The 16664-nt window shown below is 43.5% G+C and overlaps 1 protein-coding gene across 1 annotated transcript in view; it reads left to right on the top strand.

Moving 5' to 3' along the window:
• The window catches only part of RPIA (ribose 5-phosphate isomerase A), an 85206-nt gene that overhangs the window by 47692 nt on the left and 20850 nt on the right, over nt 1-16664 (top strand). The window contains exons 4-7 of the mRNA XM_069632208.1: nt 1735-1794; nt 3555-3619; nt 8170-8238; nt 9792-9933. Of these exons, the coding sequence (XP_069488309.1) occupies nt 1735-1794; nt 3555-3619; nt 8170-8238; nt 9792-9933 (336 nt within the window). The remainder of the gene's footprint in view (nt 1-1734; nt 1795-3554; nt 3620-8169; nt 8239-9791; nt 9934-16664) is intronic.

Raw genomic sequence — 16664 nt, forward strand, 5'->3', positions numbered from 1 at the left:
ACTATTGTGCTTTTACCGTAGACTGTATTTAGTTTCGGTTGTGCACAATTGGGGTCACCTATGTTATAACATGGTGGCTCCCTTCTTTTTTTTCCACCATTTCTATTGTGGTTGTGCTTTGTTAGCCATTCTACAATTCTGGGAGGGGGAGATCTGTATGTGTGTTCCTTTGTTGGGAACCCGTGGATGTCCCTGCCTAGGCTCCAGTGTGGCTGGGCAGGCAGGATGGAAGTGTGGAGGAGTTATTTGCTCCCCTGCCCTTTGTCTACATAGTGCCTGAATGGAAGCAGTTCCCACTGGGGGGCTTGGGGGGGGCTGGCTGTACTGATTGGACAGCCACCCAGCCCTTTCTGTAAAATGTTTGCAGAGGAGTGTGGGGAAAAAATAATAAAAGGTGAGGTTCCTGAGGTGATGTGCAAGTCGACCACTGGAACAGAAGAACCGAAGCTGAAGACTAGAGACTACTGCAGACTCTTCCATCACCGTGAATTGACCGCTGCTGTCCTGACCCCATTTTCTAAACGATAGAGTAGCCCCAAAGAGGACTCCTTCCCTTTGGCTGGTGGGACAACCTGCCATGAGACGTACTGCAAATGGAGCCATCTCCCAAGGTGTGTTGTGCCTCTCCAGAGCTGCAGACCGCGAATACCAGGAGACCTCCGACCCATTTGCAGTGCAATATCTTTGCAAGGCCTAATCCGTCCAGAACTTTGAGCTCCAGTTGGACCTCCAGAGGCACGATCCTACTCATCCAAGTCCCCTCACCAGAGTGCAGGACATCAGAAGCGAAGATGATGTTGGTGCTGAGAAAAAAAGTGCAGAAAACGCAGACCGATCAAGGAGACTGAAGAAATCCATGCCAAGGATCCGCTCTGAAGACTGCTGCTGAGACATCCCATTCAGAGTCCTTCCTTTTGTCACCAGATCGAGGAACCGGGAGACTGGGTCCGTCGCTGCTGCACAGAGGATAATCCAGCTACAAGCATTTCTTCTAACCGAAGGTACTGTGGGGGTGAAAGGTATAACGGAACTTGAACCGAGAAGTTGCTCCAGATGACTTGTGTTTAAGGGGTCCAGGGTGTCCATCCAAGCTTGCCAGCTTGTGTCCTCTTTAGGGAGTCCTGTTGCAGGATTCCCCTTCTGTTCTTGCCAAGTAACTTGTCCTGAGGAAATTTTGCTGGTCTGCTACTTTTGTATCCACTATTACACTGACTTTTTCGCATAGTTAGGGTTTGGACTTTAAAAGTGTAATCGGCAGTGCTCCAGATAGATTTGAAACGGGTGCGCGGGCGTTAAATGTGTGGGTTTATTATTCTTTTATTTTATTTGAATTTCTTTTTTTGGGGGAGCACAAAATATTGTAAATCTTGTATAGAAATGTTTTGGTAATGTGTTTTCTTTTAACCTAGTTATTTATGCACAGTAAAAGGTGCACCTCTGACTAATCAAATCATGGAGCAATTGGGGCTTCTTCCTGTGGCTCTAAACCCACTGATTTGTAAATGTCTGTGGGTGCAAGCAAAGGACATGCGCCTCGTTGGCATTTTGCTCTTGGGGAGTAAAAGTGGCAGATACAGCCATCTGCGTAGGGCTGGTAACGGGAATTATTGCCTGGTCCTGCCAACTCATGCTGCAAGAACATTTTTCCCATCAAATGGGAAACTTGCAAGTTTTCGTTCTGTGTAAGACTGGTTGTAGCTTTCAAAATAAAATATTTTTTGATTTCTGTTTAAGGCACGCCAGCTGATCTTACAAAATGGATTGGTCTTGAGTGACCTGGACAGAAATCCAGAGGTAAGAGGACTCAGCGGGCAGCATATGAAACTGACGTCCTGAATAGAATTTGGTATTCAATGAATTGACAGACTGGTTAAAATATGTAGATTTTTGAAATTGATGATCTGTATTTCTGTAATTTGTATTCATTATGGTTAACTTAAAACCTGACTGTAATTAAGTATGGTCTGCGTTAAAGGAATGGTTCGCCCAAAATGTGTTATTGCCCAAAAAGATGGGCAATAATAAAAAAAATATACTCGCACTTTTTTTTTTTTTAAGTTCCTATGTATAATTTTGAGCAATTCAAGCTAAAAAAATTGAAAAAGCAAGCACATGGGCGCATCCATTTTGTGAAATGGATGCCCACCTGTGCTGGCTTTTGCGGCACTAATGAAGGAAAAGCCAGCCAGCTGTAGTAAACACAAGCTACCACTGGGTGGCTTTTCCATCATTGGTGCCGGGACTCGGAGGACTCGGACCGGAGACTACAGGCAGAAAAGCTGCAGCTGCATCTCGGTAAGTGCTATTTTTTTTTTTTTTAAATGGAGGAGCCCGGAAAACTTATAAATACGTTTTTAAAGCTGCGGTTTTATTTCTGTTTGCGGTCGCTTTTGAAGCGACCGCAAACATAAATACAACGTTAATGTGTTCGAAAACGCTGCGGTTTTTCTTTCCAAGTTTCTCAGGCTCCTCCGAGCCGGAGAAACTTGGAAAGAAAAACCGCAGCGTTTTCAAACACGACCGCGTTGTTTCTGTCTGCCGTGGCTATCACTTTGGGTCTCCGGTGCTCCCCCAGCGGAGCACCGGAGACCCAAAGTGAAAGCCAAGGCAGGCAGAAACACAATGCGGTTTTGATTACATGCCGCAGTGTTTCTGCCTACAGCTGATTTCTTTGCTTTTCCAATTTTTGAGCTTGAATTGCTCAAAATTTTACATAGGAACTTAACAAAAAAAAGTGCAAGTTTATGTGTTTTTATTATTGCCCATCTTTTTGGGCAATAAAAATTTTTTGGGCGAACCATTCCTTTTAATGACCCCTTTACTGAATTAAGCGTTAATCATTTCTTTCATCCATACCCTCATGTCCATTCTGTACAAACGGACATTCTGTGATGTTGTTATTAGCACATATATGCTACAGGTTTGCCATTTGTGTGATCTTGTGGTGCAGTTGATTACTCTGGTGCACAGTAAGAAGGGGGGGGGTGAGTATGGAAGACTTCATTTGAATGTATAATAATGTCCAGGCCATCCATGTCTAGGTGGGGAGGATGGTATCAAATGGCCTAAATTGAATCATTGACGGATTAAGGGACTGATGTGGTCTAACATCTCGCTAAAAACTGGACCTGGGTCAGTTCTACTTTTAAACCTCGCTGATTAATGTATCTAAGTGCTCTGTCTATTGGCCCATAAAGAGGGGGGAGTTAGGGGAGGAAAGTCTGATGGTGGGTCTCATTGAAACGGGAAAAGTAGTAAGTTGCCAGTTTTCTGTATGATTTCAGGGATGATGTTGCTCTGTTTTTTTCCAGTCTGTACCCTCGGGGGACTGTTTTTGGGTGTCTGTCAAATGGGCTCCGACGATTCTTCGCGTAACTTTGTTGGCGTTACATCGGCAGTGTTTGGCCCTTTTAAATCTAACGCTACTGTTCCAGTAATGTGGTCTTGGGAGAGAATTAAGTCACTCAGATAAGTTGTCTCTCTTGCTTGGCACCTTCTTAATATGCCTCTGCAGGCCTCAAGTTCTTTTCACTGCTTGCTCCCTTTCTCTGCAGCTTGACGTTGCCATTGATGGAGCAGATGAGGTGGACTCCGACCTGAACCTTATCAAGGGTGGAGGGTAAGTGACCCAAATATAGATCTGCTGATGGTAGGAAATACGTGGGTTCACATCACTCTACTACTGTAAGCAAGGTATTGAAATGGCGCAGGCCGAGCCATCGTGCAACGGAGCACATGGGAATGATTGGGAGAAACACCTAAATGTACAGTGAGAGGCTGGCAGTCGAGTGTGGAAGACATTCCTGAACTAGCATGGTCTTTAATTATTTCCTGAACTGTAGAAGGGATGGTGCCATGTGAATTCGGATTCAAATGCAGTTTCAGTGTTGGCGGATAAAAGAAGGCATGTCTTCTGCTTCTTTCTTTTTGAATGCTATTCTTACAATGTTTGGTTTTCTGGAATTACTATTTCCTCCACAGGTAACCAGTTGGTCGGTTAGTTTGGTGGTGATTGGGTTGCCACAGGCCTGTATATGATGTAGGCTGCCTTAAAATGTTTTTGAGCTGGTGTTCTTAGCCATTGTAGTGGGTGGGGGAGATGTTACTTATTTTTTTGATGCCAGCCATTACTGTGACTCAAAACCTGATCCTCTTGGCGGACAGGCTAGTGCACCTTTTATAGATTATGCGGTCCCTAGACACCGGAATACTAGTGCAGGCCTTGCTCAGTCTTAAAAAATGTACTAGTCCTACAGTTCTAGTTAATTTATCTACTCGCCCCCAAAAAAATACTTTATTTTTAAATATAGTGCATTTCGCCATTAATAAATTCTATTTTTGAGCAATGCTGCCACCTAGAGGTCAGCTGCGTACAGTGAAACGTTTATGCCATTTATTGCAGAGAACGTTTGTTTGCAGCTAATGACACACGTTTTCTACATCCCTGCACTCGCCATGAAGGGCGAGGAGATTTTGTGAGCCCTGTTATGGTGCTTCGACATATACAGTCCTCCACATCCTGCCTGGGACGTGTTGCGTAAATGTGCTGAGCGAAGCCAACGCAGAGCTGTGCTGCTGCTCCTGGTGGCGGAAACGTTTTGGAAAATCCGCTGTGCTGGAGATAGAATATTATGCATGAGTTACCATTGGGAGTAATGTGATCTCTTTAAGCGTGACTGCAGGGGATAACAAGTAGGATTTCATTAGCAGGTGGTAAAAGGATCTCCTGGGTATCGCCGCAAAGCAGGATAAAACATCTAGCGAGTTGTGAATTTAATTTCTGCCTGAGATGCAGACCCTGAATGTGACGGATTCTTCTGTAGATGCCTTCCAGAGGTGTCCTTCTGCTTCTTTATACGCATGCCCAACACAGTTAATTTCACTTGGGTATGTTGGCACACATTGGCCTGTGGCATCAAAAGTATCTCTGGCTAGCTATTGGTGTCACGCTAATCGGACTTCTCTAGACTACAAGCAGGAACTAAATGGCGCTCAGCAATGTTGAACCCTAGGACTTCATCTAGTGCAGAATGACAGGTGCTCCTGAGATAGCAGGGTAGCATTCAGAAGATTGGACTATTGCCAGGACAATGCCCATAAAAACTTAAACAGATATTAACACAACACATTTTTTTTAAACCTTTTTATCCAGCCGTTACCTGGAGTTGTTAAACAATTTCAGTGTCTTAACCCATACATTCACAAAGGACTCAGAAAACAATACCATAAGACATTTTCTATATGCAGAAGCTTTTTCACTTTGTCCCGTCTCGGGTACCAATTTCATACACTCCAGTTGCCACAATTATTATAGATCTTCTATTTGGGCACTGTTTGCAGTCCGATGTGAAGCAAAACTAAGGATCTCCCTGTTAATTCTGGTCATGCTTATGCATTGCCAACAGTGGGACTTTAACTTGTTGATTATCAAACCTAATCATAAAACAGTTCTATAACTCACATCTCAACAGTGACCCCTGCCATTACTCTCTCCAGGGGTCTAGTGTCTGCCTCCAAGGTTTGGGTTAATCATGTAGACCACAGTGCTGCATTCTCAGCATGCAAGAGAATTGGTAAACTGCACTCTACCTGTAGGGGGACATCTCCTTGTGTGTTGCAAAGAGTTAATATAGACGTTCAAAAGGAGTTGGGCCAAGACACAAACTGCGCAGATAATTTACCCCAACCCCATATGTGACTTCCGCTATTTTGTATATAACTAGTATACAGGCCCGTGTACACGGGCCAAAGTGCAGAATTTCATTAACACAGTAGGACCATGACATATCCTGAGCCTACAGCTCCCTCTAGTGGAGTATTCTGTACATTCGGGCAGCCTCTACCGCGCATGATGGCTTTGGCCAAACCTACATCTGGCCTTTTATTAAATAGGATGATTACCACAAACGGGGAGTCAAGGATACCAAGTGCTGCCAGCATGTTTCAGGCCTTTGCTCTATCCTCACAATTAAAGATGGGGGGGGGGGGGGGCTGAGGGAGGGATTGATGCAGCAGACCTCGATAGCCTTTGTCCGTTTAGAACTGAGTCAGACCGTAACATATTGTATCCCCAGTCCTCCCCTGGCGTCACTGTTAATTGTAAGAATGCAATTGACGAGCAGCCTCTTAGTCATGAAGTGTGGTCGTACAATCTAGGAGATTTGAGGATGGGCTTTACAGACCCTCTTTATATATAGAAATGATTATTGACGACTTCCGTTTCCTTGGATAATTCCCACTAGCCATGAGGGAACTGGAAATCTATGTTGGTATTGGGGCTCTGATGTGCAAATTAAATTCAAAAAGACCTATGAGTGCCATGAAATAACAGTGTGTTGCAGTTGGCGCTGTACACATCAACAAATAGCTTCTGGGCCAGTGTGTTCCTGATGTCCGACTGTCCAGAGCTTACCCTAAATGCCCAATTTGAAAGCAAATGTCGTATAGCTAGGACTTAAATGGATCATTTCTGGTTTCCCCAACCCCAAGTTCTATTTCACTGCACTTTTTCACCCCTGCCCCAACTAGGTAGAAGGTTAAATGGAGCATTACATTATGGAACACAATGTAATCTCTCCTGCACCTCAAATGCTTCTTTTGTAGACATTCCTTACCCCAATTATGGCACCATGCGATAATTAAATGTTGCTTCCCGTGGCTGGTTAGCAGCAGTGCCCTGGTTTGTAGTTCAGAGCACAGTCTCTGTATAGTGAGATTGCTTGTCAAAGTGTCACTTAGCAATGCTATCACTATTTTAAATGCTGCATCCTTTCCCTCCCTCGTCTGGAAGATCAACATCTTCTAGTCCTTTGCCCATCTGAAGATTGGAATTGGAATTGGCATTGCTCAAAGCAATTTGCAGTAGCAGCCTCTTCTCTCTGACTGAAGATGTCATTATCTCTTATGACTTCTATGTATACTCCTTTTTTTTTTTTCATACTACTTTTTTTTTTTCCTTCTTCTCCCCTTCCCTTCCCAGCATAAGGGGTATCCATTTGATCACATCCTTTATATGGTCATTTACAATAGCTTTCCTCAGACCAACAAGCAGAGATACGTTACCTTTTATGATGAGAGCTGTTGCTTCTTGAGATGAGACCACTGTATAGTAATCCCATTTGCTGGGAATCGCTGCCCCATTTCCAATATGCATATGATCTGACTTTCATTGGCTTACATAAAATCATACACCTTTTGGCCACCCAATATTTTGAAGGGAATAAGGGGTGCAAGACACTGGGCACATGCATGGCGAGTCTCCCAATGCTGGGGCTCCCTCCCCACCTGTAACAACAAAATACCCTTTTAAATTGCTGCATTCTGTGGATTCGAACCAGAGTCCTGCTGGTATCAAGCCAGTGCCCAGGCAGTGCCATTTCAGAGTTACTGGAATCGTTCTTTTTAATCAGTAGACTGCTTGACGTGACGGACATGTTTAAAACGGTCTATTGAATGAAACAAAAAAGATTCCAGCACATATGAAATGGCAAGTGGCACAGTTCGTAGGTGCGGGATTTGTTTTAATTTAAGACTGCTTGACACGGGAAGCCTGTAAGGGGATTTGTGTCAAACTATTGAATGAAACAAAAGAAATTATCTATGAAATAGCACAGTGCAGTGAGATCCTGGGTTTCTAGCGGTAGGGCTTGGTTTCGAATCCACAGAAAGGGACAAAAAGTCTAGAAAATACTTTATTTTTTATAATTGTCTCGTGCTGGGGATTCGAACCCAAGCCCTGCCGATGACGGGCTAGTGCCTCATCACACTGTCCTATTTGGGAGATGCTCTAACTTTTCATCCACTAGACTCCTTGACGCCTAGCTTGTTTCAAGTACGGGTTTGAATCCCCAGCATTAAACGACATAAAAAAAATACACAATGGTGAGGAAAGCCACGTGTTGGGTACACTTCAGGCCACGCCCATCATTTAGTCCACATACCCTTGTTACAGTCCCCCCTCGATTTCTCTTACCACTTAAATCACTGCATCTATGAGTTGCTAATTATTTTTCTTCGGGAGTGTTGACAATTATCATATTTTTAGTACTGTGTGCGTTTCCTACAAATTAGGAAGGGATCCGTGCTCCCCTCATGCGCCAACTCCTTGTTACTGGAAAAAGACTCCTGCATGCTCGAGTAACTTGAACTTTTTTTTTTTTGGTTTTTCAGAGGCTGTTTGACACAAGAAAAGATTGTGGCTGGCTGTGCGAAAACTTTCATTGTGATTGCGGACTACAGGTAAAACAATATCAGAATGTGTAGATGTGAAGAAGATGCAGACTTGCTGTATCTTTTAGTGTGGGAATTGGGTGCAGCTTTCACTCGCCACGTTTTAGCCATTTTTCTCTCATATACTGAATGCATAATATTTATTCCTGCTTAAAAAGTAATCGTTTTCATTCAGTGTTCAGAGAAAGAAATACTTTTATTTGGAAACTACCATAACAATTCAAACAATACAATAATATATATGTGCATCCAAAAATATAGTAAATAGTAACAATCCCTCAAACAGCCCCTGCACTCCTTTCAAAAGCAGCTTTGACAGAGAGGCGCAGTGGTCCACCACTGCCCTCACCAAAGATCCAGAATCTTAGTCCAGTGCAAACGAAAACTAAGCTATACACTAGAAAAACACATGATTTACTAGTGATACTGTTTTTCAGCAGTTTATGAACATGTAACATAGTTAAGTTTGGAAACGTGTGTATTACACATTCCCAACAAAGGAGTGCAGGGCACTTGCAAATGTGCTGAATAATTATTCAAACATTCACATTCCTGAACTGACTGTAGCACCGCAAGTAAACGGAGTGCGACATCTGGTTTACTTTAGTAGTGATCAGAAGGGGATTAAACACAATTTACTATACATCTAGTGCAGTGGCATCCTTATGTTTTCATGCTGAACCCACCTTAAATAAAACTGTTGTTGGTGCCCCCCACAAATACTAGAACTCCATGATTTATTTTTTTTTCTTTTTAAAAGCTTCCCAGCTTAAATAGGTTTGTGCCCCTCGTGGACATCCATCAGGCATCCTTAAGACCTAGTTCTTAACATAACCTTGCATTGTTAAATTGATGAGGAGTTAAACTACTTTATTAACATCTAATCAAGGTCATCCTGTGGCGCATGGAGCACAACCTGTTTTAGTGTAGTTCTCATCAGACTCTGCCGAATGTGTTGACTAGGTCCTGAGCCTAAAGGAGATGGGGGGTGCAGACATTGCAGAGCGAGTGATTTTTGTCAAGCGTAACAAAACTTCAGTTACAATGTTAAACCGAAGAATGTATTCTATTCAGTTTTTTTTTAGGTAGGTTAAACGAAAAGGCATAATGTTCTGAGCAAAGTCGGTGTCCCAATAAAAGGGGTACACAGCCTAACTTTATTGATGAGATTTCCAGAATGGGCGCAAAGACATAGAACCAAAAGAACTTGGCAGTCATTCCTGACACCTCGAACCAGACCTGCTTTTCCCATTGCATGTTGGGCTACACATCCTAGCATACAATTTGGGGGGCGGGGGGAGAGACGGGGTCGAGATGTCGCACATGACATACGGCAGCCAGCTAGTTTCCTATGAGGGTGTCCACTTGGTAGTCCATGTCTCAGTGACTCCCCTTATTTTGGTGACATGACCCCCCAGTCTTAGCCTCTTTATGGAAGACTTCTTTCCTTTTACATTTGGTTTCTATGAACCAGTTAACTAAAGTAGTTTGAAGCAGGGTTGTTGATCAGAAATGTGACTGGAAATAATTTGTAAATGACAGACCCCTTATTTATTCATCAGGAAAGATTCCAAGAATTTTGGGGACCAGTGGAAAAAAGGTGTTCCAATTGAAGTCATTCCAATGGCCTATGTACCAGTGGCCAAAGCGTTAGCCAGCAAGTTCGGAGGTGTTGCTGACCTGAGAATGGCTGTCAGTAAGGCTGTAAGTATGTCATTGCTGGAAAGCCTGGAATTTGCGTCACTAACTCAGTGTTGTCCTGCATTAATTTGATGACCTAAAGAAAACTAGGTTGGGGAATAAAATGGCAGTGCCTTATTTGTTACTTTATTGCCATAATATTTTGCAAGTACAGAGCTATACAAATTGTGGCACGCCAAATGTCTTGAAATACTGGCCTCTTTGGTTTTCTCGGTTGACACTCTGAATCCCTTATTGGTCAAAAGGGCCTTGTGGGTGTCGGACTAGTCAGACATGGAAGCCAGAAGATCTGGCTCCAAGGTACATACTCTATCAAAAAACCTTGTGAGGTGTCCCAACATTACACCGGCCTATCTAAAGAAATCTCCAAATCCAAAAGTTCGATTTGTTTTTGAGATTTTGCCTCAACGTACTACATACTAGGGTTGCGCTGTGCCGCTATGGCAGCAACTTTGTGAGCATGCCTAATTAGTGAGCTACCATCTCTGAAGAAAGTTTGTAAAGGAATTTCCTTTTCCCAACCACTGCAATTCTTTACAAATCTGTGTAAAAGGTGCATCTTACAGATCTTTTTCAAACAAATAGGCTAAACAAAATATAAATATCTGATTATAAAGAGAACTTAATAACCATTTCAATATATCAAGATCTGCCACAGTAGCTAGCAAAAGTAATCCTGTGTAGAGAAAAATGTGTGCTGTATGCCACTGGGAAAACACTCATGTGTATCACAAAAAACAAATATCGCTTTTCATAACTGATGTGGCTGTCAAAAAAAATAAATTAGACGGGATGTTAGTGTTAAAGGTCTTTGTACCGTGCAGCGTCACAACCAGAGTGGTCCTCGGGTACAATATCTGCAGGTGGAATAAGGGCAAACAAAAGGAATGTGACAATTAAACATGCCAATAGTTCATGTGCCACTTTAATGAAGTAATTCAAGGGCCAGGAGAACATAATTTGTGTAAGAATGATAATTGCATCAGAATAACTGCATCACATAATATGATAATCAGAATTCCCTGGCTTCTGATGACTGTCCACATTAAGTTGTCAAGTGAGTTGTGACAACACTTACTCAAAACCTCCTTACATCTAATAGACATATACACTATCAATTTCTACTCCCAAAAAAGAAAACCATGCACCCAACAAAAATGGAAAACAATGAACCCATATTAGCCAACCCCTGGCTTCTGCCCACAAAGATCCACTCATATTTTTTAGAATCGGTGACCAGCAGACCAGTGGCATATGAAACTCTAATAATATTTCTGCCCAATCGCAAGATGAATTTTAATGGGAAAGAAAATTTTTAATAAGCATACAGTATCTATGTTGCCAAAGCTAATGACTTTTTACTCCCCGAAAAATCATTTCACTCCAAGTAGGAAGCAAATTCTTATCGGAGCCTTTCTTGTTACCCTAACATAGGAAGTAAAATGACGTAGCACATATTTCCGCCTATAGTTTCGCCCACCCTTCATCACACAGCAGAGCAAAACAGTGATTAATTAGTAATCAGCACTACAGCCTCTTTCTGCATTGTTGTTTTCAACTCTACAACAGTTTTAGTTTTGCAAGTCCAGATTACTTTGCTACTTTTCTGTGTCTTTTTCGATAATGGGAAATATTGGGTTTTTTCTCAGGTAGACATGTTTCGGCTCTTTATTCATGACACACTTGTTCCCACGTGCTCACTTGATTAAATGTTAGAGCCATCTTCAGGACATAAATGTGGTTCTGTTTCAGGGTAAGCCAGTTGAAAGTCCCATTTCTCACACATCCTTTAGATTAAGGCAGGTGGATTAGGGATTGTGAAGCAATTTGTTGAGTCAGTTGAAATACTTGGTTCAGCCCAATTTCTTCCCAAGTGTACACCTGCTTCCCTCTGCCTGGTTTATGTACTTTTGTTTTGTTTCACTAGTGGATAAGCTGTGTTGCAAAGCCCCCAGCCACTTTGAACCGCTCTTAAGACACCGAACTCTTTCTTGTCCTTTCTAGTTATCCGGGTGCGTTGTCAGTCAGCGTTTCCGTCCTGTAATACACGCATCCAGAATCTGCATGTACACTATTTTGCAGTCCATACAAAATTGTTTGCAAATTATCCCACCCTTATATAGTTGGGTAGGATTATACAACTGATAAGTGAAACCGTTTTTTGTAGAGCAGCGAGTTACAATATAATTTGTAGAGGTGTATACCCAGTGCAATTCTGAACACTTGGAAAGGATGCAGATTGTGTAAAAAAACATTCTACTGTCTGAATATTTGTTGCTCTACTACTATAGACGAGTGATAGCAGGGTTAGCCAATACCCATTATCCCTTGCAGGCCAAGTAAATGATATTGCAATGTTACTCTCCATCTACAGAGTAATGTTAGCAATGCTAAAGTAGGAGACGGTGAGCATGACATTTGCATACTCAAGTTCCATAGAGCAAATTAATATTTCAGTTTTATAATGCATTAACTTGCAAGGGGACCCCTTCAAAGGGCTTGAGTGTCATAAAGGGCGCTTTGTAACATTATATTCTTATTGTATAAGTGCTTAACAAGCAAACAATAAATACAAATATGTTCTAAGAATAGTAAGCATGGGATGAGGTTAGACATCCAAGTAGCCTGCTTACTTACAGTCAGTATCCGATATTTGAGATGATAGTTGGGTTACATACTGTGGGCGACACTTATTTTTATTAGGATATTTATTGAGCGCCGACCTAGCTTCGGGAACCAACAGAGCGCTTTCCATTCATACTAAGGCAAGCAGAGAAAAAGGGAGTGGGAGTTAATGGGTGGGCAATTTGCAGCAAGGGATCTATAAGCAACCAGGGTAGGAGACAGCAAGGTGCAGATCAGAGTATCAGTATGGTGGGGAATGGAGGGCGTGTGAGCCTGTGTGTTACAGAGGAGCCATTCCTTGAAAATAAAGGTCTTGAGCTCTTTCCTGAATGGTAGCAGCAATGGGGCGAGTCTGATGACCAGCTCATTCTTTTGTTCCTGCGCCATCAGAGTTCATGTCTGCACACTTCCTGACGTCTGGTGGAATGCAGGCCTCTAGAGATGCAGATTTTCTCAGTCTGGTAGCTTGGGGACTTCAGGGTGACAGCCTTGTAGGGGCTTGCAGCAGGAGCCAGTGCAGTTGGAAAAGCGGTAGGGTCGAATTTCCAGAGTCCTTTGACAAGACGTGCTACAGCATGCAGAACACATCTCAGGGTTGCCAGTGTAATCATTGGGAGACCTTCCAAAAGGGTACTTTTGCTAAGGCACCATGCATAATAGAACGTCTGTTGTACATTATTTAAATTACAACAAACCTAAAACAAGTGCATGTAGGTACGCCAAGCGAAGAAGAGTCGTGGTTGTCTGGTAATATCTAAATGGGATCTTGTGTAGAGGTTAGAGGTCTAAGTAAATGCGTGGCAGAGTAAAGCATAGGAGTCATGGATGGTGAGGGGACAGTATTTGGTTATTTGCAGGCATATCTTAGCTCGATTTTTCTGTTCATGGAGCCACTTTTTCATATTAGCTTTTATCTCTTGTGGCTGTATTCTTTTTTTTTTTTTTTGGTCACGCTTGCATAGTAGGGTAATGTAAATGAGCTAGACCAGAATATCAGGACCAGGTAATTATTTTAAGTGAAAGCAAATGTCAGGTAATTGCTGTGGCATGTGCCTTATTCAATATTATTGCATAGGTGAGAAATGTCTGTGTGCTGCTAAAAATCCTCTGACCGGCACCCAGAAGGAAGCTGGGCAAGCGCACATGCGCATAGCTTAGAGGGAACATTGCTCTAGGCGCCCCCCTGTTGCATCTGATGTGGTAATGGAGTTGGGGGGGAGGTGGATAGGATGGATTATGAATGTGTGAAGCTAGCTTTGATAGCTAGATTTGGGAAGACTCATTCCCAGTACATTAAGAGGTTTAGGACCCTCAAAAAGTATGATAGTACCCCTTGGGCTACTTGGCTGAATGAGTGTTTGAAGAATTAAGAGGGATGGATTAAGGGTTATAGAGTTAAAACATATGAGGGAATGATGAATCTTGTTATGTTGGAGTCAATTTATGATGCCTGCTCTCCTGAGCTCAGGCAGCACTTGGCTGATTCAAAAGAACTGGATTCTAAGAACCTAGCTAAGGCTGCTGACCTATAAATTGACTTGTGGGTTGCCAACAGGGCTACTCGCAAGGATTCTCGGGTAACTCAGAAAAAGGATGAGGGGAAGCAGCCAAAGAAAGACAAGGAGAATTCAAATAATTCCAATTCCAAAGAGGGTCCCAAACAAAATTCTAAGGGTAAGCCACACGGGAAACCTAATCGGGCTAGTGCACCTTCTGACCCCCTTCTGGTCTGGGACCAGAACAAGCCACCATTCATAAAGACATTTTTTAAATGTTATGTTTGTGGCTCTATTGATCGTGTGAAAGGGGATTCCAGATGTAAGGGTAAACCTTCAGGGGCCCACACTGTTTCCTTAGCCTTCGCTCCAGAGGAGGAAGTACATATGGCCAGTGCAAACTTTCAACTGCTAGCTGAAGATCCCATTGGAGTCTCAGCTAGTGTATCTTTAGTATCTCTAGGGTTGTGGGAACAACAGAATGTAGATGTGTATAATTCTATCCCTCCTAAAACTAAAGAGTATTATAAAGACTGAGTCCTAGTCCATGGCCAGGAGACCCCTGCCATTAGAGACACTGGGGCCAGCATAACTGTGGTGGACGAATCTTTTTTCAAGGTGGCGGATGTTGCTAAGGCACCCAAATACCTCACCAAGTTAGCTGGAGGGCCTGTGCAGATGCTTCCCCAATTACCAGCTCTCATCAAGTGCAATGAAATGACTGTCAGGATACCTGTGAGTGTACAATCTGAAGTACCAGGAAGGGTTCTGTTGGGCAAAGATCTGAAAGACCTGGGAGTAGTGTCAAGTACCCCCAGACCTCCTAGTAAGAGATTACAGGAGCCTACCAGACCTGCAAGGGAGAGGACCTTGAGAGGCTCTCCTGAGGAGATGATCGAAAAAGAAATCGCTCCTACTCCACTGGAGTTACTAACTGCTATTTCCAAGCAACAAGTAGCAAAGGGGAAACCAGCGACTTCCAAGAAGAAACCAGCAGGAAGCACCCCAGTGCTGCCAACCAGGAAATCTCCTAGGTTGTCAAAAATCACACCTGTGATTCCTCCTCCAGCTGAGGCTGAGAGGGAGTTACAACCCTGTGTGGTTGAACTAGAGCCTGAGGACTCAGATCTAGTAGGAGGCCAGGAACTCATTGGAGACCCTGACCCTGTGGACCATTCTGAGCTGCAGTCTTTACTGGCAGGAGGTGGACCCCAAAGGGCAGACTTCAGTAAGGGACAAAGAGAATGTCCAATGCTGGAAGGTCTTCGCCACCAGGCAGCTTCTCAGCTTGAAGGGCAAGAGCCTGGGAAGTATAGGTTACACTGGGAAGGTGGCCTCTTCTATAGTGAACCAATAGTCACTCCCTGGGGACTATAAAAGACTTGTAGTGCCTCAAGCAAACCGACTCGAATTCTTGCAACTAGCCTCACTTGAGTTTCAAGAAGACCAACGAAAGGCTCTCTACTTTTATTGGCCTAAAATGGGGGCTGAGGTAGATGGGTATTGCAAGAGTTGCCACACTTGTCAAACCTCTGGTAAAAGTGGTCCAACCCGAAGTTGACTGGGGCTGTGTGCCCTAAATGTCCACATAGTTTCCATAATTTTTTGCAGCTGGGAAAAAGTTAGGTGGAGAGTAAATGGTTCCAAAAGTCAGAATAGTAGGTATTCTAGTGAATAAAACTGTTCCCAGCTTTCGGAGAGCTTATGGCAACCAGTCTTGCCAAGGCCAAACAATGCTAAAAGTTTTAAAAGTTCTCCAAGCTTACAACAATGAAGGGTCGTCTGAGGTATGTTTGCATGCCTTTTGATTCTAGTCACAGGTGCCCAGGAGCTGAGCTGTGGGAGCAATAAGAGTTCTGGTCAGCTACAGGAGCTTGGTGCACCCTCTTCTCGATTTTAACAATGCAGCAAGCAACTGATGCAGAACCTTTCCGGATGGTCGACTGGACGTGGGAAAGCGTGTTACAGGAATGGTCACAGTGCACAGCAACAGGAGGGCCACGGTCAGAGTTGGCCTATCTCGGGTCCCATTTATGCTGGAATGCTGACATTTCACAGGAGGGACTCGTGTAGAACAAACAGAGGATCCCCAAAGATCCAAGTCGAAATGTAAAACCATGACTCTAAGGCAGTAGCCCAAATTGGAGTTGGTCCATCCAAGGATGGTTCCAGGGACACCTCAGACTCCAGATGGCTGGACACCGAGCAGACGTCTGGAATGGTTGGCCCCTCCACTTCAAGGGTTGAAGTACTATTGAAGGACTTCTAAAGATAACCAGCCAGATGGGACTCCAACCGGACTGCAGCAAAAGCTGGCCTCCAGGCCTTCTTAACGTGGGTCCACAGATCTTCTGACGTCTTCACAGCTGGGCAGGATACTTGGCTCCTTGTAGGATCTCTGGGGAATGGCTGCAGGACTCCTCTTATCCAAAAACTCAGTTGAGACAAACTCCGCCCACCAATGGAATATCTGCCCCTCACACACACACACACACCCAAGAAGTGGTCCAATCGGGACCACTGATTGTGAAACACATGCATACACTAAGTAACTGCTTCCACCAGTTTGTCCTTTGGCACATCGGAAGTAACCAATAAAACCCTTTCTGTGTA

The sequence above is a fragment of the Ambystoma mexicanum genome, chromosome 6q (assembly GCF_040938575.1).
Source record: "Ambystoma mexicanum isolate Mex_15411 chromosome 6q, UKY_AmexF1_1, whole genome shotgun sequence".
Lineage (NCBI taxonomy): Eukaryota > Metazoa > Chordata > Amphibia > Caudata > Ambystomatidae > Ambystoma > Ambystoma mexicanum.